The 20,257-nt window shown below is 43.5% G+C and overlaps 1 protein-coding gene across 1 annotated transcript in view; it reads right to left on the reverse strand.

Moving 5' to 3' along the window:
• EEPD1 (endonuclease/exonuclease/phosphatase family domain containing 1) overlaps positions 1–20,257 on the reverse strand; it is a 65,904-nt gene that overhangs the window by 10,413 nt on the left and 35,234 nt on the right. The window contains exons 2-3 of the mRNA XM_010582638.1: positions 18,978–19,029; positions 519–629 (exon numbers count right to left, since the gene is read on the reverse strand). Of these exons, the coding sequence (XP_010580940.1) occupies positions 519–629; positions 18,978–19,029 (163 nt within the window). The remainder of the gene's footprint in view (positions 1–518; positions 630–18,977; positions 19,030–20,257) is intronic.

Consider the following 20,257-nt stretch of genomic DNA (forward strand, 5'->3'; position numbering starts at 1 on the left):
GTGCAGAGCACTTTGGGGAACGCATGAGACAAGCTCCTCTTCCAGCTGAGGATGGCAGGCTGCACAGCCCCTCTGCAGGGTCTTCGCTTGCAAACCAGGAAAATGGGGAGCCCTTCTGAATGCCAGCCAGTGCTGTGCTAGGGAACAAGCTCACGTGACTAGCACAAAAAAATTCAGAAGTACTACAGCCTGTCAGAGGGAAAACCAAGGACTCTTTCCTTGCCCTAGTATGTAGCCTTTCTTCTATATTTCTATACTGTTTTTATCCACCATACCCACCCCAAACACACACACCTTCCTCCTTACAAGTGTGCCACAGGCTGAGGAAAACAATTCTTCCAAAAAATCAATCGTACAGTCGAAGTGAAAGCTATAGGAAGAGTCAGCTTAAAAAACAAGAGATACAAACCTTGCCAAAAACGATTTGCGAAATGTTTTGCCTTAAACATTCCAAATATGTCCTTGGTTAGAGAGGAAAAAAAAGCAAAGCCAAAGTTCAGACTTAGGGATTAATGTACCTTCTGTAGCTGGCCTGAAGGTTTTTCGGAAACAACACCCTTCCAACATCCTCTAGGGCCCTTCCACTTGCGGATGTTTGGCAGCGTCGGCTGGTTCAGCTCCATACAAAACTAGAGAGAGAGGAAAGGGATTAAAAAAAAAAGATCAGCTTTGTAGGGTTTTAGAAAAATTGTAAAATAAAGCATGTAGTGAGGCATTGGTAAGAGACACCGTGGAGGACAGGCTGTGCTCTCTGCCCTCCCTGAAGGCACGCAAAGGAGGTGGTCTGGGCCACATCCCAGGCTGACTCACCCCTGACTGGACATTACTTGGAGAAAAATAAAAATTAAAATAACTCAGTGCAAATTCTGCAAGTAGAACGTTTCTCCCTCGGACTCTTTTTTTTCCCCAAAGCTACTTGTTTGACTGGAAAGGAGTTTCCTCTGCGCCGTCTCCAAAGATGCTGTCTGCACCATATCCCACGCCCCAAGGGGCTTCATGGACAGCTGCCGAATCCTCCTGGGGGGCAGGAAGCCCCCATAGCATGGCTGACTCCACTCCAACACCAAGGCCACCGGCACAACGCAAGAGGGAGGGTATGGGCCAAGCTCAATAGCTGGCGTTTTGGGGTTAAGGCTCCTCTGACTTTACGCCAGGGACACACGCTTGAGACTTCCCGTGCACGAAGGGATCGGCTGCACACTTGCACACAGCATATCCTTCTGATGCTCCCCAGAGGCTTCCTGGACACTGCTGTACAGCCACAGCACTTGGAAACCTTTATGTGTCCAAGCATACGGTCAGAGCTATAGAGGCTGTGCCCTAATGCCCAATAGATCAGGGATACTGTAACTGTGGACACCATGGAAAGCCTCCAAGTCCACCTGACTAACATCTTGAGATTGAAATAAATTAAAAAAAAGTAAAAAAAACCCCTCACCCTGAAAAATCTGGAATCTGAAAGACCTTGATGTGGACAATATGGAATAATTCTTGCCAGGAGTTTCAAAATAAAGCTTAATAGGAGGAGCTACAGCCCTTTGCAAAGCTGATGTCAGGTCCAGGCAGACTTAGGCTGGAGGCTGGCAGGGAGAGGAAGCAGCCCAACACCCTGGCCAGGCAAATGGGTCTGCACACAGCAGCTCTGGCCGTGGGGAAAGGGGTTAATAAAAAGCAATCACTGTGAAAGAGCAACAGGGACTTTCACTGCGCATCATTTAGTTATATCTGACACTGGAGAAACTGGGTTGAAACGCAGAGATTTTCACAGTGAAAGAGTATCCTCCGACAAAATCTTGTATCCATAATGTCCCTCCAAATCAAGCAGCAATTTAATGAAGAAGGATTTTCAAGGCAAACAATAACCTCCTGTACACACTGACTCTTTGCAGTGGGACATGCCAGAGTTTGAAAAGCTACAGTGATAAACTGCAGCGATGTAAGTGTTTCCTACGTGGGTATCAGCAAAACGGTGGGACAGCTACTCTCATGTTTATTTTATCTTTTGATTCAAAAATAAAAATCAAACCCTGCTCTTTCACTAAGTGCCTTGTCTGCAAGTTCAGCATCCCGGAGGCTCAAGCTGTAAGCACTGACTTCTCAGATACACACAACCCAGCAACCCTTTTTTGCCTCAGAGGGCTGAGAGTCATTTTGGTTGCGCACCCAAAGCAAAAATGCTTGGCACACCTTTTAAAACAGTTTTCTGAAATGCAGAGATTGGCTGGGGCTTCTTATTCAAGATGCTGCATTAACATACTGCATTATTGTCTATTATATACCTTCATACAGCACTAGGGCTGGCCTGATTCATTAAACGAGGAGGCACACAGGGTGTTTGCATGGCCTGGGAACAGAGCTCTGCTCTCAGCTGATTGCCAGGTGCTACCCTAATAAACACAGCAAATCACGGCAGCAACGGTTACTCATTCCTGATGTCATTCTGGTGACTTTAAACAGTGTGAATTTGGTGAATGAGTTTTCTAACATTTAAATAGTTTAAATCAGCAAAAAAGAATTGCTGAAATTAGGAGTTCATCTGTAACCTGACAAAAGAGTTAACTTATCTCTGGGTTGCAGCTGCCTATAAAGTCCAGCCAGCACAAAGTATACGACAGGGCTGAATAAATCCTACAGCAACCATCACTTTATTAAAAAGAGCATCTGCAATCAACTAGTTGGAATATTTTGTTCCCTCAAAATTGATTTTTTTTTTTTAAGGCCTTGATTTAACTTTGCTGAAACTAAAAAGATGATAAATAAGATTACACAGTTTGTTCAGAAAAAAGCTGTCAGCCTGTTCTGGGTACGGTTGCAGCAACAGAGAACTTGGCCTACAGCAGCTGACTTTAATCTGTGCCCATTTTCCAGGGCTTACAGGCACACAGATTTTGAAGCTGTGACAGCATACTTGCTTAGGTCATGGTTTTTTACTGAAGTGAGAAGGGCATTTCTCAGATCATATTGTTCTGCCACAAAACCCAACATCAAACAACATTAAGCTTTCCCTCGTACAGTAAAAATACACAGGCAACTCCTAGCCCACATTGGGAATGAAAAAAATGCCTTTCCCCCTTTGCAAAACTCAGTTAGAGCTACACCCATCCCTTTGAGGAGCAGTTCATCAAGTGGTAAAGAAAAATCAAAATTAAAATCTCAGTCAATCAGAACAACTTTTTTTTTTCCAAAATCCTCCTAAGGAAAAAAGTTCTAGTTTTGATTCTCTCTAGAGCCTTTCAGGCTGCACGGTTCCTGAAATTCAGTCAGCTTCTTCATTAAATCCTACACATACCGAGTCAAAACTCATGCACATACCATAATACCAACAGCACCAGGGTTTATTTAAAAGGATGCCCTGTATGACACCTATGCTGCCGCGGTCTCTCTTCCAGCTGGGTACTGGTTTTTGTGGGACAGGCAGTGCTGCCAGGGAATAGGAACAGAGCAGCACCAGGCTCCAGGCATGCTCTAGGCAAGGAGCAGCCTGTGCTCTTGAGAGGTCAACCCCCTTGTGCCAGGGACCTGCCCATTGCCCCCATTTGGCACGCAAAGTGCCAACAAGAGCCACCACCCCAGGAACTGGGACAAACCCCGTTGCCTTTGCTCATCAGCAACACATTATTTTCCCAAGAAGGGAGGATCCAAAGACGTAATTGCTCTTTGTCCACTCTGATATGGAGCAAGTGCCTGTTGCTTCCAGCCCCTCCAGAAGCAGAGATGGGTGAAGGAATGAGCTTATGACTGACACTGGAAAAGAACAAAGGGCAGTTGGAAGAAGCTGGGGAAATGCACATTTGAGGAGGGACTGGAGACAGGAAGGCAAGGGGTCTTGGACTAATTTGGGAGCAGGTAGAAGAACATATGCTGGGCTGGCACATGCTTGAGATCATAAGGGAGTTACAGACTCCCCAACACACCTACCTGCCTCCCCAAGACACTCCAAGCACTGCCAGCAAGAGCATCTAATTTGTGCATTAAGTTAAATCTCTTCCAGTGCAGTAACTGTGCACACCAGGAGAGCTGCCAGCGAGCACCCTGCACTAGCCCATGAGCAGATCTCACCACCTCTTGTTCAGGATGCCCTGGTTAATCTTTGTTTTCTTTTAGGGTGCTATTTGTGCAGCTAGTCCCAAACCAGGCACAGCAGGGTCATCTTTTCCAGAGGACGACATCACTCCGTGCTGAACAGCTTTGCCTGTCAAGTGTTACTCCTGTAATACCAGCACTGGAGACTGCACTGAGTCAGCAACCATCCTCGAGGTGAGCATCTTTTGCTCGAAAAGAGGGTGCACTGCTCCTAAACCCTGAGGAAACTAAACATGACCCAGGAAAAGAATGTCTTAGGGCTTAATAAATTACACATTTTTTATTAGCCGCTGATTTCTCTTTGGAGGACACTTTCATTTCAGACCTGGAGTCAGAGCAGAGGCTGTAAGGAGGGCAAGGAGAGAAGGAACAGTGAAGAGGAGCTTCCAGGGTGAGCCTGTTGTTACAGCACGGTACGTCTCAGTGTAGTAACCACTGCTTGAACTTTAGAAAGGCACTCAAAGCAATTAACTGTCTGTTTTGGTTAATTACTACAGAAGCTTTCAGGCCAAAAGGGCACTGCAGTAAACAACAAAGCAAAGGTTATTTTGGTTCCCCTTAACCAAGGGGAGAGATGAGAGCTAGGGAATAAATATTCCATTTCTAAATGTCACATATACACAGTTCCTTTATTTTTAACAGGCACTAGAGGGAGCAGCTTTAATCAGTACTAGAGATGCATATGAAACTTCTATCAATTCCTTATCATTTCAGCTATGTTGAGGTGTCACATTAGTAAAGATTTGGCATCATCATGGTGAAAGAGACTTGGAGTTTGAGTGTAGGAGCTGGCAAGAGTTGAAAAGGAGACCCTGACCAGCAAAAAAAGATGTTAAACTATATTATTAGGTCAAAATTCACCACCTTTTTTCAAATTATAGATCCTGGATAAATCTTGAAGTAGAAATCTGTACCTGTGCATGAAAAACTTAAGTCTTCCGGTAGTGGGCTCACTTTCCTGTTACTTTGGAGGGAGCTCTTACTAGTAGTTCGTGGACCACAGGAATCTGCAGGTCATGGGCTGGAAAACACCAAGGTAAGGGCTGTTCTGTGCTACAGAGCATCTCCCAGTGATGAACTTGGTGTTTCAGGAAAGGGTGAACAGAAGAGCTCTAAGATACACCTTGGAAATTGTGCAGTGGCACTTGAGGAGAAGCCCCCCACCCTCTCCAATAGAAGTCCCATCCTGAAACATGATCTCATATTTCTGATAGAAGATACAACAAAATTGACAGTGGCTTCATGAGACCATCTGGCACTGCTCTTTTTTAATCCATCCTTTGATATATGTATGCCTTCCCTGCTCCATCACTGGGTACTGCATAAGCTAAAAATCATGTTCCTGGAATTAATGTATTTAATGTTCATTAATTAAATACACATTATCCTTTATTTTCTTTATTCATCCGAGTAGACTGTACTTTTATTTCCAATTGAAAAAGCAGTCTCGAAGACCTGTAATCCTAATCCAATATACCACGTACAGGACACAGCTACAGTTGGTGCACCCTAATGAAGCCTGACCTAGAGAGCCGGGAGCAGAAAAGTTACAAATATTTCTGAGAACTTGAAATCAACACCTTTGGTGTTCAAGTTAAGCATCCTGATTTGACACCGATGCTCCAGAAGAAGAAGAGTGTTTCATTAGATCATGTTTGCGAGGAGGAAGAGGCAGAGTTAGGGGGTGCAGAGATTTGTGGGTGTTGCGTTTCAGTGAACTGTCTGTTGAGGTAGGGGTAAGGAAAGGTTGAAGGCTTCAGGACTGTTGTCCTCGTGCAGCCACATGTGGCAGCGCAAGACAAGTCAAGGGGGGATGCAAGATGCAGCAGGGCCAGGATGCTCAGCACACTCCTGCAGCTGAGTAACACTGCATCCACTTCCCACAGGCAGGAGCAACTAAGGAAGGGGACACAGAGGAACATCAGGCCTTTCAGTTACATCTGGATTCTCCTATAACCAAACGTAACAGCAGGGAAGGAAGCGTTATTATGGCTAAAGCCTGAAACAGAGACTCAATGTTGGATCCCATTTCCCACTGACAACACTGTTGTCTCAGGCCTTCTCTGCTTGTTTGCCTTTCCCTCGAGCGTATCCCCTTCCTGTTTGCAAAAGTAGCCAAAAAATACACACACAAGAAATAGATGTATCCAGTGGCATGGGGGATGCACTCACAAACTCTATTCGGAGGAACCGTATAAATAACACGAGGGAAAGTCAGGGTGGCTCTATGTTAAGATACAACATTTTTGACATGCTCATTCAACTAGTCCCTTCTAGGAAGGCTTCATTAAAGATTGCATAATATTTATTGCTTGTGTTGTTCAAGTATTGATATTACATAAAGACAAATAAAACTTGGCAGGCAGATGGGGGTCTGACAGACAGATATTTATGAGTGTTTTCAAAGGACAGCAACGCCCCTCCAGGGAACCAGTTTCAGTCTCAGCCATATCTATACATTAGTGTTGTAAAAAGTTTTGTACTTCTCCCTTTTGTACATAATTGTACATAATTCTACAATGAAGTTAGAGCTGAAGAATTAATAAAAAAATTATAAAGTTTAGGAGAAGAATTCTAGGATTAAAAAAACCAAAAAGATAAGGAACCAATCTACTGAAAGTGCAGCAGCCACAGAATTACTCCTGGAAAGCTTATTTGCCCCTTCTGCCATGCTAGCATGTCCTGCTTGCACTGGGTCATCGAGACCTGGGGCAATACCTTCCCATCCTTTATGTGCTGGTTTGTTGTTCCTAGAGCTAAACCAAAACATCCAGATTGATGATCGAATAAATCCTTGCCGTCCTCCATGTTCTTCACAAACATTATTTAATCACATCCTTCAAAGAGCTCTGTAAACTCATTGCAAGCAGTAAAACTGAGGCAGAATCCTTCAGCCCAGCCAAATCCTCAACCAGTGTCTTTCTTCAGAAATAATACAGCACCTATAGGCACAGTCATCACCTCTGCATGCCTTTACATGCTATGGACATACAAAGCTCATTTGCCAGGATAACGTGCATGCATATTGGGGTCCCAAGTCCTCCTCCATCTGAAGGCACCTACGGCTTTTTCATCAACTTGAGCAGGACTCATTTTTTCCTGGAAAATGTGCTGCTTCTGCTTCTTAAAGAGCATCCCAGTACTTCAGACAGAGACCCACAGAGGAAGGATTTCCTTCCTCTGAGAATCAGATTCTCATTCAGCTCTGAAATCAGTGCTCCAGGCACCATGGTATGGCCCAGAGAGCAAACATTTACCACACTGCAGCCTCACCACCCCACAGCCACATGGCGACCCAAATTCCTGGCTTTGCTGCAAAGACCACTTCTAAGCTTAATACTTAAGAATGGAAACCTCTGGGACTGAGCTCCTCAGAGGAGATAGGATGAGGAAGGCTCATTTTTCAAGCCCAACTATACATAGGCTAGAAATGAAGTTGTCCAAGTCTGCTCTGCCTGCTTCAGGCAGGGGTAATTCTGGGTCTGCAGAGAGGTACCATGCTGCTTACCTGAGGAGCGTGAAAGCAAAGCATCAGAGGACTCCATCATTTAGGCACCCCTGGGGTTAGGTAGCAGCTAAAGGATTGGAAAGTTTTTCAAAGTGAAGGCATCGTTTCCTGTGTGTCAGGTATCTGAGCCCCTTCATGAGCTTGGCCCTGGTTTGAACTGGCCCATGGATGTGAATCCAGCTGGACACGTGCCTCTCTCCTGCCACTGCTGTGTTACTCACCCATTGTACTTCATGAATGTGTGGGAAATAATTACGCTGATAAGCTTAACATTATCTTAATTATTAAAAGTGTGTAATGATTTGTTTCCATACACAAACCTGTTTGAATCAAATCAGATTTTTTTCTAAAGTCAGGCTATACAGGATCAGTTGGGGAGTGGTAGGAGCCTAAGCTTGCACTCCCAAGTTATTTGCTTTCCTTTTCAAATATTTATTTTGGAAAAATTTAGCAGTGAGTTTCTACACTGCCCTCCCAGATGAATTACAGCTCAACACAGTCACCAACTGCTTAATTCTTTGTAATATCTAAGAGGAAATTACTTTCTTTATCTTTGAATATATGATTAAAAAAACAGACTGTAGCCCATAAAACCAGTTCTATGCTCACCTTTAATCATAGTGTTCCCTGGACAACAATGCAGATCACTCACTGGCATGTGCTCCTACCTTCATCCTAAAAAAAGTGATTATTTATATAAACAATGTCTTTTTATAGATCTTCAAAAGGAAGACATGGAAACCTTTGGTGCAGAGCAGTGAAACAACAACAACTGAAAGAGGCAATGCAGTAACTCCCCTAAGACATTTTAAGAGCTGGGCCCACTGTTGAACAATTATGGGATGCTTAACTACCTATTGTCAAAATGGGATATGTAACATCTTTCAGCCAGTTTGCCATTTACTGGAAGCTGTCTTCACAGATGCTTGGTGGAAGCCTATGCTGCCCTTTCGTTATGGAAGAGAATACCCATATTTGCCAACCTCCTCGTGGGTTCTTATTTTCTCATGTTTCCATTCACAAGCTGAGCTTTTTCCTCATACTTTATGGGACATACTCATTTTGCAGAAGACATTTCCTGACTACTTCTTTTTGTACCCGTAAGGACTTCTTAAATTTTTGAACATAATACAGGAATTAAGGCTCAAGGATGGTCACAAATCTTTGCAATTTATTCTTGAAGCCTTTACAAGAGAGTGTTTTATTCTGCATAAGTAGGCAGTATAATCATTAACAGCAATAATGGCATGCTAAGGAAACTGATGTGATATAAAGAATAAAAAGAAGCCCTCATGACTATAAGGCTATCTTTTTCATCAAGCTGCTTTTACAAGAGATGAGTGGTTGAGTTCAAACATTTTCACTACATCGTCATAAAACAGTCTGCTCAACCGGTTAGCTGTGCTAAAGTCATAGACACCCCATGACTGAATTATTTACTTATTACTATGTTGTCTGCTGTAAATATTCAGGTCCTTTTCCACTTTTTTTCCACCAACTCATTATTTCCAAATGAAGAAAACAAGTTTCATTTTGCTGCCACTTCTGCCACCAGAAATACACCTATCTGGGAACACAGATGTAATGCTTAGGGAAGGTATCCTTGAGATTATTAGAGCAATGCAGCATCAGCTATTTTAGAAATACTACTTCAAGTGTATTACTACAGCTACTGCTTCAAGCAGTGACCGACACAAAGAGATCCAAGTCTTGCACAAAGTGAGCTACTGCATGGCCATGGAATGTGCAGCAGATGTGCGGAGACCTAAGCTGCATGCTCATTTGGACTAGATATAAGGCACTGGGCAACCAGGAGTCAGTGGCTTCCTGAGAACCCCTCTTATGTTTGGGGTTTTTGTTTTGTTTAATCCCTTGGCCGATTGTTTTTGCATGAAACATGAAACTCAGGAATCAATTTCTGCGGTGCAGTGTAAAACCATAGCACCAAGTACAACCCAATAACTACTGGGACTACACTAGGTGAAAATCAATTTATCAGAACCTAGCCCTTAATATGGAAAGCAAATAGAAAATCATCCTATAAAACATGAGACGCAAAAGTGGTAAGAGATGGGTTCTTGTTCACCAATTAAAAAACAAACAAACAAGCTGACCAGTGAGCTATATAGATTTCCCATGATCTGAATCTCCTTACCTGCACGTTGCCTTCAGCCAGAGGAAAAGAGGAGGGGAAAAAAATGTGCTAATACAAAAGAAGAACAAACAAAACCAAAAGGGAAAAGGGTAATCACAGTTTTGAATGTTATTAATCAAGGAAAGCTGCTTAAGCATGTAAGATAACTAGGTCTCTCTCCACTCCCATGATAAAAATTTACTCATTTCCAGAGGTGTTAGCAAGTGAATTGGGGTTTTTTTGTGTTTTTTTTTTATTTAAAAAATTGTGCCTTTCTGGCATAGACATGGTGGTAAAGACAGTCGGGATTGTGCTGATGTGCAGGATGAGAAGGAATAAAAGCAGTGTGTTAAGAAAACTGCTGTGACACAAGGAAAAAGGCACAGCCCTCATTTTTACAAGGTCACAGTTTGGCCACCTCTACAGAGCCTTGCATCAAAAATAGTTATTCACTGGGCATTTTACTTCCATCCATTTCTTTCCTACTGTTAGTATTACTGTTTTCCCCAACTGATTTACATCTCTGTTTAGAGCAGCATTCTTTCCCATGGTAAGAACACAAAAACAAGGAAGAGAAAAATATATAATATGACTCACAACCATTGCCAGCCTCAAATATTTATTCTTCCTTCAGGCATTGATTACACCACTGTACAGAACACTGTGCCACCTTCTGTAAAGTTATTTAAATCTGTCTCGCATCCTATTCCATTACTTTTTTTTTTTTGGATGCTTATTATTAGGAGGATCTCTTCCAGACTGCTAGCATTAGGACATGTCATCTCACCTTTTTAAAAAAAAATCTCACATGCTTCTTACATTCTTTTTCACACCTCTAGCCCTTAATTTAAAAGAGCCCAATCTGACACTGATTCCTCTCTGAAATAGCACATTCTTTATTTATAGGTTTGCATGAGTAATAGATGGTTTTCTGTCCTTACTCACTAGCACACCCTCCGCAGAGTCTACGGGACTGCCCTCCAACCCTGACCAAAGTTCTGCTCTAACAGATGCAATGGACTCTGGCTTCCCATAGAGAGCATGTGCATTACTTAACCCACATGAACTACCAAAAAATGATTTGGGCTGACATTAAAACACTCTTGCTGCTATTACAAAGCAATCTATTACAAAGGAAAAAACCTCCACCCTTCCCCAAAATCGCTGACTATTCAGAACCGGTCCTGTTCTATGAACTTGCTTTGCCTTCTGCCATCTTGTAGAAGAAAGCCAGGAAAAAGGACCCCTAGTAGTTCTACCACTCACAAAAAAACCCCACCTTAAAACACATGCCAGCATTTGTAAACACTTATTTTCTGTTTCTCCTTGTTCTGGAAGTGTAGAGAATCATTTTACTAATGGGTAAGTTTGGCTTCTGTTCAGGGATAAGACTAGATGCCTCACAAAAGAATGCCAAGCTAGTATAACAATTAATCTCCATATCACCACTTCTCAGAGAGGCACAACCATGCTCTAGGGGAGAAGAGGACACCTCTTAAAGGACAGCATTTTAAGAGCAACCTGTGTTCTCCATGGCTCCCTGTGATGTGTATAGCATGGCTTCTAGTGTTTTGTTTATTGAAGTCCACTGATCATCAGAAAGTAGATGGGCAATGCAACTAAAGAGAAAAAAAATCCAGCCAAGATCAAAGATGCCAGAGATACTAGTAGAAGAGAACCTGTGTTTCCAATGTTGCTGACCACTTGACAACAGTTTGCAGTACAGGGGCCTGGAAAGACAAAGTAGTCATAGATCTCCTCCAGAGAGCTACTGAAATCATCATGGAACTGGCCAGAGCCATAAGGTCCACCAATAGATCTCCTTAAACTTCTAGCCATCCAGATCCCTCCTAGAGGACAGAAAGGAAGAAAAGAAGTGAAAGGACAGAGGCAAACACTGTATAGCTGCAGGGTTCCTATGTCAGTTTAGTGGATGGGATAATCCCAAGGAAGCCTCCCCTATTGCAACAAATGGTGTCAAGATCGTTTCCAGCTCCACTAAGCCAAAAATGGTTCCTTCATAATAACAGCTATACTTCCCTTCACTCTGAGATTTCTTGACCCCAGGAGGTGAAGTCTAAAAAAAAGACTTTGCACCCCTGTGTATTACCTGCACTCAGATAAACGAGCAAGACAAGGGAAAGAGAGAGGGAGAAATATAGGAAGGGTGTGGGAGAGCAAAAGGGTCAATAATAGGGAATAAGGTGAGAAAAAGAATTAAAATAAAATCAGTTGGACTATTTGGAATTATCTCCTTTTACTCTGAGTGGTCAATCATTGACTCCACAGTGGCTCTGAAGGAACAGGGCAGGACCACCTATTTCAGCTGATAAATTATGCAGAAGTCCATCCCAAGGCTGAATTAGGCCAAGGATATTGTAATAGACTTGACTCCCCCTCTCCTCTCTAGAAATCGGGAACAGAAAAATGAGGCAGCAACAGGGCTGAAACAGACTGATCAAAGCTCCCGACTGAGTCAGTGGCCAAGTCTACATCTCCCTTTTCCTGTTCTCTGAAAGCGAGATTGCTGTTTCCTTATCTGACTCTAGAGTACATCCAAAGGTACTTAAGTTTCAGAGGGGTCAACCTCTTTCTGGGAAGGATAGTTCTAAGAACAAGCAGTAAATATAACTCATTTACAGCAACTAATTAATTCCTTGCCCATTGCCTTATAATCTTTTTTAACCAGCAGTTCCAAAGCAAAACAAGATTGCAAGGCAGGGCTCACAATGTACAGGAGGATTATGGTAGTTAAAAATTTGCACGCAAAGACTCAGTGCTGAGCTAACTGTGTTTCTGGGGTACACATCTGCTACAGTAAAAAAAATTCACATCAAAGAGGAAGGACTGTCTTGGCATTCGAAGAGTGCCTGGGACTCAGGAGACTGAGGTTCACTTCCTGACTCTGTTCAGAGTTGGTCATATTAGGTGAGTCTGCCAAAATCATGCAATTTCCTTGTAACTTCAGCACGCCTCCATGAATCAAGGATAACAACAATTCTTCCCTACCTCTCTGGGACTGCTGCGTGATTGCACTCTGCAAAAAACTGAACAGCAGCAACAGTGGAGGACATTTTGGCTGAGCAGGCAACAGATACACTCCAGGTGATCCAACAGTGGTAGACCCTCACCCTGCAGAGGGGATGTCAACCGCCCTGCCCTGCTCTTCCTTCAGGAGACGTTGATGGTGGCTCCCATGCCAGTGCCAGCTTATACACAAGGAATAATGTTTGCCTGCAAGGGCAGCATTGACTCCATGACCAGCCACTTAGTACTTTTACCAAAGAAATGGTGACCGGCCAGAAAAACGGCCTTGGGTGACCAGCTGCTCCATGCCAAGGCATATTATAGGTCACTTCCAACTGCCCTAGCAAATGCACACACAAATGTATTTATATCCTCACCACAGCAAGAAGTGATGTGTCTATGCTTAGCCCTGCAAATGGAAAACAGCACCTCTCTTTCAAACACCAAAAAGCTCTTAGGGATAACCTTTCACAAATAAACAACCTGCTCTGCTCCGAGAGGGATTTTATAAAGAACAGAGATTACAATGGGCTTAATCATGATTAAACACTGATCTGGCTCAATCTACTCAAAAGCAGACAAAAGATAAATAAAAACCTCCAGCAGATGCATTTCATACTGGAAATTCTGGAACCTCAATTGACGTCATACTTTTTATGTTCAGATAATATCTGGAGGAAACAGTACACTGGATCAAGAAAACAAAAGCAAATTTCTAGTTAAAATTCTCCGTGTGTTCTGTAGAAAGGAGAGGGCTACAGCAGGGAATGCACAGGGCAGCTCAGCATTTTACAAACCCATTTTTGACTGTAGCTGAAATTGCACTATTAGAGTGATGCCACTAGAAAGAAACAAGCACTCCCTTTTGTCCTCATCTCCTGGGTCTCACCCTGCAAATGTGGGCAACATTAGTCATTGCATTTCCCCTGAGACAAAAGCTGCTTCTAATCAATGACAGGCAGGTTAATTTTCTTTCACTAAAACAATGCCACCTCCTCAGTATCACCCCAGTTGTTCTTCATTGATTCCTCAGGCACAGTATGAAAATTCTGCATGATGGGAAAGGGTTGCATCTAGTGAACATCTCCCAAATACAGACATCTAGTCTTTCCTATGGGTGAGGAAACCCACGAAACAGATTTCACATCACGGAAGAGAACTCCAGCCATTAGTACTGCTGAGGGAGGTGGAAAAAGTAAAAAAATGAGCACAGATCTTAGGGATTGCTTGCTTACAGTGCTAAGCTTTCCATTTTATTCAACAGGGTAAAGATGTTCTCTTCAAGGAAAGAGAAATAACTCGGGGGGGGGGGGGGGGCAAGCAGAATATGTATCTGGAGGGGAAGGCTTATCAGTTTTCTCATTCTATCATCTCAACTCTTCATGTCCACACCAGCAGAAATGCCCAATGGATGACCACGTAACATTTGGCTAGCAGACAGAAGAGATCCCTTCCCGTAGTAAGATGGCTAGAAGCTACGCCACGGCCTCTCCTGGGGCCTAGCGAATGTATGCTGTGCTTCACAGCTACAGGACCTCTACTTCCGAACACCAGGTGAAAGACTTTCAATCCCTTTTGATTTGTGACCTCCAAAACTTCTCCAGTGAAGGTGAAAATCCCCATACAGGCAATGTAAGCCTACTGATAATTACTTTGTTCTTCTCACTTTCTTTTCACCGACGTCTTGGACGTAGCTCACAGTGCATAAATTTGCCATCACTGGCATAGACAGACCTTGATAGTAAAAACTGTGTTACTTATCCTGATTTTTAAGCTGCAAGTTATCATCAACTTCAAGAACACCATCCCTGAACAAAATCACAATTCTCACCCCAACTCCTACCGTGCTTCAGCCCACACAGCATATCTCTCATGCCAGTTTAGGCAGATCACTTCCAACTTCAAGCAGAATAATCATCACGTTGCAGATGAATTCCATGCTTCCACAAACTGCAGATCAGAGTTACACGATTTGCATTTCCTAGATGAGAAGCCAACAAACTGCTCTGTCTCTGCACTCAAGTGGACAGTCCTTTCTCATCCCAAGTAACAGCAGGTGCACTTGCTTATTAATATGCAAATAGGAAAATAATGGGTTACTGTTACTTGTTCCCAAAGCAGGCTTATCTTATAAAAAGCTGCCAGGGGGGTACTAAATATAACGTTGTTGTACAGATTATTTAATTTTCCTCAGTAACCTACCTCTGAAGGAGAAATGAGCTCAAAAGCCCGTGTTAACACCTGAAAGGTGGAGGGGGGGGTTATTTGACAGAATGCAAAAAATATTTTTCTTACAACATGGATGACTCTTCCTGCGCATCCTACTGGCATCAAGCACCAATGAGAACAATTGTTCTGGCATACCTGTTGCCAATGGAAAAGGTCTACAGATTTAAAGGCTAAACCAGCAACCAATGTGAAATGTCACCTGCTTAACTACTTTAACAGATTTATTTTTCAGGAGAATTATTTTTTCCCCTTCCCCAAATAAATACAATTAACACTTGCCAAGTAGAATTCTTCCATCTGCAATTAAGGACTTCCAAAAATTAGACCAAGTAAAGTACTCAAAAACACGTTGGGGCAAGAGTGTCTCGGGGGGGTCTCTCCCAGAGCTGTGCTGCTAGAAGAGGAAGAGATGCTTCATAAAGGACGCCAACAAACCTGCATGCCTGAGATACTTCTTTCGAAAGCCTGAGTGGCCTTGAACCCTTGTGGGGACGAGGCTGCCATGAGCACAAGCCTTCCCTTGGCATGTTGCCGCCTGCGTTCGTTACTGCCCCTGGCAAACAGCAGCAGCACTTCTAAGCAAAGGCATGCGAGCAACACAATCCTACGGCAGCCGGGACAAGCTCAGCGAGGAGGCAGGGGGAAGAAAACAGATTGATTTGAAGGTTCAAGGTAAGTCAAAATGCAAGTAAGCACGTGCTTAGTTTTAAGCTGCTGGTGAGACCGCTCACGCGGAGTACGTGCTGGAACGGGTTTGGTATGCTACAGCCAAAACAAACACAAACAAACCCATCTCTGACCCAGAATTTTCTCCAGGTAAAGACTCTTGTTCTTCTTTCGTGACCTGGTCCTGTTTCACTGAGATAAATTACTATCTTCCCGTTCCTTTTAATGACAGCAAGCATGGTGCTTGGGGTCCAGCTCCACAAGCAGCACCCCCTTCTGCAGTACTTACAGGTGCCCATGGCCCTCAGAGAAACAAACCAGCTAATGAGCAGCATCCAAGTGTCAGACAAGCTTGACCTGAGCCAGAATGAGCTGTAATTACACCCAGCCAATCATCCGTTCTGTCTCAGCAACCCTAGGCATAAATGCAGCCAAGCGTGGTAGATCTTTGGCTTAAAGGGTCATTTTGGCCAAATTTGGTGAAACATTAGGGTTTAGGAAATTAAACAAATAGAGTCTTTACATAACACAAAACTTCTCACGGTGTGATCAATTTATTTTCAATGGCCAAGCTGGGAAAAACATTTGAAGTATCTAAGATAGTCAGAACAGCATTAAACCCTTTTGCTGTAAGCAACCAGTAAATAACTGATGTGCAGCAGCTTTTGAAGCTCAGCAGCGCTCCACTACATGAGGACAAAGCTTTCCACAACATACCTGCAGGGGGTTCCCATCTTCTCAAGACCCCAGCGGTTCAAATAGGTTCTCCCAGCCTGTTCTGACAGCCTGCTGCTTCGTGTGCCTCACCTCCCAGACTGTCATCTCGTTTCAAAAAGGTGATGGTAAACTGTGTTTTGCAGCACCAGATAATCTTCTGATACTGGCTCAAGGCCCTGGTTCTCAAGAGACTTGCTACACATGCACTTAACTTCAATGTGATTTGATTTAATGGAGCTAGCCTGCAGCACGAACACTAGTGTGTGCCCGTAAGTCTTTTCAGGGGGCACTGCTGTTCACCAGCATGCTTCTACTCACTCTGGGTTTCCATGCAAGTGTCAAAAATATATAACAACACTTTCAAAGCTGAGCATTGCATTTTAGAAATAATAAGGTTACAAAAGTTCAAAGCCATCTACGACAGACTAGAAAGTGTCCTATAGGAAAAACACTTTTAAGTTATCATGTCCACAGCTATCTTAAAGAAAACTTCCCTTCAAAAACCAGAAAACTCAATCTTGCAATGAATATTAAAATATTATCATTTCATAACATTCTGTATCCCTGCAATATAATGTGATAAATAATGATTTACAAGTACAAAACTCAGCATGTGTTCTCAAAACCTGACTCTGCAAGCAGGCAGGACAAGGGATTTTATTCTAGTCTGTTTTTTTTCCCTTCCTGTATTTAAAAAATAAAGACAGCAAACTTCTTTGAACTTACATAATTCCACCCTGTTATTTTCCAGAGGGCTAAACTGGCCTTTTAAATTCTTTAAGCTTGGCATTGTATGAAAGCAGATATCAAATATTCAGAGAGCTTAATTTAGAAAGATCATTTTTCTGAGGCTGAGCCTTTCTGAAGAGCTTCCTGCAGAGTTCCAGACAATGCCTCAAACAGCCATTCCCACTAGGCTGAGGTCACCTGCCCTTGCCAAGCCGTGTTTTAGGAGGCGTTGGGCCAAAGGGAAGCATAGGCCCGACAGAAAGGTGGGAAGTCTACAAGGTGCAAGGTGCCAGAGAAGCCCACTGCTGCAAACGATGACAATTTGTGAATGTTAACCTGTTTTGCACAATGAGTGGTTGAGAACCGTGTCTTCTGCGCATGCAAAAAACTACAGTATCACCTGCCTAGCACTCCATTGCTGCCTTTTAACAAAATCCACCTCTTTGGGTCAAAATCAGAGTTCACCAAAGCCAATGAAGAGAGGCCCCTCTTGAATTAACTGGGTTGTACGAAAGACCTCTGTGAAATGCATCTCCAGTCAGTGGCAAAGCACAAGGCTGAAGCACCTGCTGGCACCGGATTTCATTTTACCCAGTATTTCTAGAGTACCTGGCAGATGCAGCCTTAACACAGTGCTGGAGAACCTTCTCCTTCACAGAGACAGGATGTGCTTGAGGCAGGAGAAGGCTTCCTCTTTCCTCACCGAGCCTTGCCAGGTCACTCATAGCCACAGAGGGGCTGCTTGGGTCAGCACCAGCTCAATGCCTGCCATAAGGCCGCAGTCTTCCCAGCAGGGCTATGAATCTAGTTGTTTTCTTTGAATCCTGCCAAGTCTCTCATATTTCCACACTGCCTCCCAGCTGGCGCCTTGGTCCTCTAGATGAAGGAGCTGGTGCAGAACATGAAGGGAACCCACTGGTCCCAGCGTGGGCACTTGGAGCCCAGTCCTACCCTCCAGGCCAGCAAAACCATAAACCAGTAAATACAACATTTGGTTCTTCACGCAGAAGGAAACGATCTATAGGGTACTGCTGTGTTTGCAATACCCTTGGCTGAGGAGAAACACTAGGTGTTGTTATTTACAAACCCTCCGGCCTTTTGTGGCTACTGGTTTTGCTGCGGCTCTGCAGGTGGGATCTCAGGCCTCTGAGGCACCGGTGCCTTGGCTAAACCGATGGGGTCTGACGCACTGGACGGGGGAGGGTTGCCCCCTGAACAGGACCACGTTGCTTGGACGGAGAAAGCCATCAGCTCTGCACAGCTCCTCCTCTCTGCCCCCGACACAGCCGAGTGCAGGCTGTTTGCAAACCCCACCATCCCTGGGGCACGTCCCTCAGCTCCTTGGAAGGCCAGACTTAAAAGCAGGCCTATCCCTGCAAGAACTAGACAGGAGGAGAGCTCAGGCGAACAGGCGCCATATACTCAGCTGGTGGTGTTAGGGCTCATGTTGAGTAGCTAGCCGCTTTGATCCCTTCATCACTAAATTAAACCATGTTTCTGCCAAGGCACCTCCTGCCATTCTCCTGAGCTGGATGTTCAAAAGGGGCTCCTCAGGACACTCTTTCTGCTTCAGACATTCATCTCTGTGGGTTCAAATCATCTACTTATCCCCAGCTGTTAGCAAGGAACTGATTTTGGGAAAGCTAACGTGGGCAGGCTAGAGGCATTGCTTACCCCAGGTCCACTGTAAAATCAGAAAACACCAAAAGCATGCAGTCAACTTGGACAAAACATCACCCCTCTGACTTCATGTACTATGTAGCTAGGAAGATGTCCTATTTTATGCTGCATGATTTTCCATGAAGCTAGGAAGCCCAACTAATACAGAGAGCTTTAAGAGCTTAAATGTATTATGACAGAGTTATCAGATATATTTTTAAATACCTTTTCCAGCGCTTCTCTATCGACCAGCTCCTGCACAGCCAAAAGCTTGATACTGTAAGAAAAAACAGAGAGAAAAAAGAATGAATCACTCTATCGCAAGCATTACAGAAACACAAGTAAGAGCAGAACTGAAGCTCTTTTTATCTTCTCACTTCACAAAAGAGTCTACAGAGGTACAGATACAAAAACTGTTCAGGATAGAATAAACCAAAGCAAGAGAGAACCAGTGTTACTTTGCTTGCTTTGAACTAGCTGTCCTAAACAGATTTTTCTGGTTTCTGACCTATAAGCGTATCTGAACTTACCTTACAGAGAAACTGCATTAATCATTACATTTTTAATAACCTAAATTAACACTGAAGGATCTTCTGAACAACAAACACAGAGAAAGATTCTAAACGTTTCTATTGGTTTTAGTCAGCTTTGTTCTTCAGTATCAACAGGTTTCTGGGAGTCCCAAAGTCATTCCCAGGGATTTACAATATTATATATGAGGTACAGTAACTAAGACAACCAAGCTCAAGACATTTGAGGGAGATGTGAGGGAAATGTGCATAACTGTTTGAAAGTAGGGTAGAGAGATAATCCATAATTATTATTCTTGTAATGCCATTTGCTAATCAGCCCCAAATTTCTTCACCTACTGAATCTTTTCTAAGTTTACCTCTCAGGGCTAAATCCCACTCACTGAATTTCATTCACTTCAACAAAATTACGAGAGTTACTCAAGCAGGATTCTGCCCTGTAAAACAGGTAAAATCACAGCTAAATCAAGGTATACAAGAGAACCTTGTACAACATCTATACTTTCATAATTGGTTTAATGAGTAATTAGAAATTACCCATCCTCATTCAACTTCAGTTACTTGCATGCGTCCCCATGTACTGCAAAAGCCCAATCCTTTCCACATTAAGGAATTTCAGGAAGAGATCTTGTTGCATCCCCACCAAGCTGCAGGGCTCACAGGACAGGTATGAACCTGAAAAGTATTGGCAAATCATTGCCAGCAGGTCGAAGGAGGTGATCCTGATCCTTCCCCTCTGCGCAGCACTGGTGAGGCCACACCTCACACCTCCCCATCCCTGGGCACTTGCCATCAGCAGCCCACAGCAGCTGCCTTGGCCGGAGAGTAGAAGGGATCAACAACGTGTCCACTTACAGAGCCAGATATCTACTTTAGGATGGCATGGTTACGATTCAGCCCACCTAAACTTTAGCTCTCTCCAGCTTTGGTGCCTAATTGAAGCTAACATTTAGATTCACTATATGGTCAGTGAAA

This window comes from Haliaeetus leucocephalus, unplaced genomic scaffold, assembly GCF_000737465.1.
Source record: "Haliaeetus leucocephalus isolate CR32 unplaced genomic scaffold, Haliaeetus_leucocephalus-4.0 Scaffold83, whole genome shotgun sequence".
In the NCBI taxonomy this organism is placed as follows: Eukaryota; Metazoa; Chordata; class Aves; order Accipitriformes; family Accipitridae; genus Haliaeetus; species Haliaeetus leucocephalus.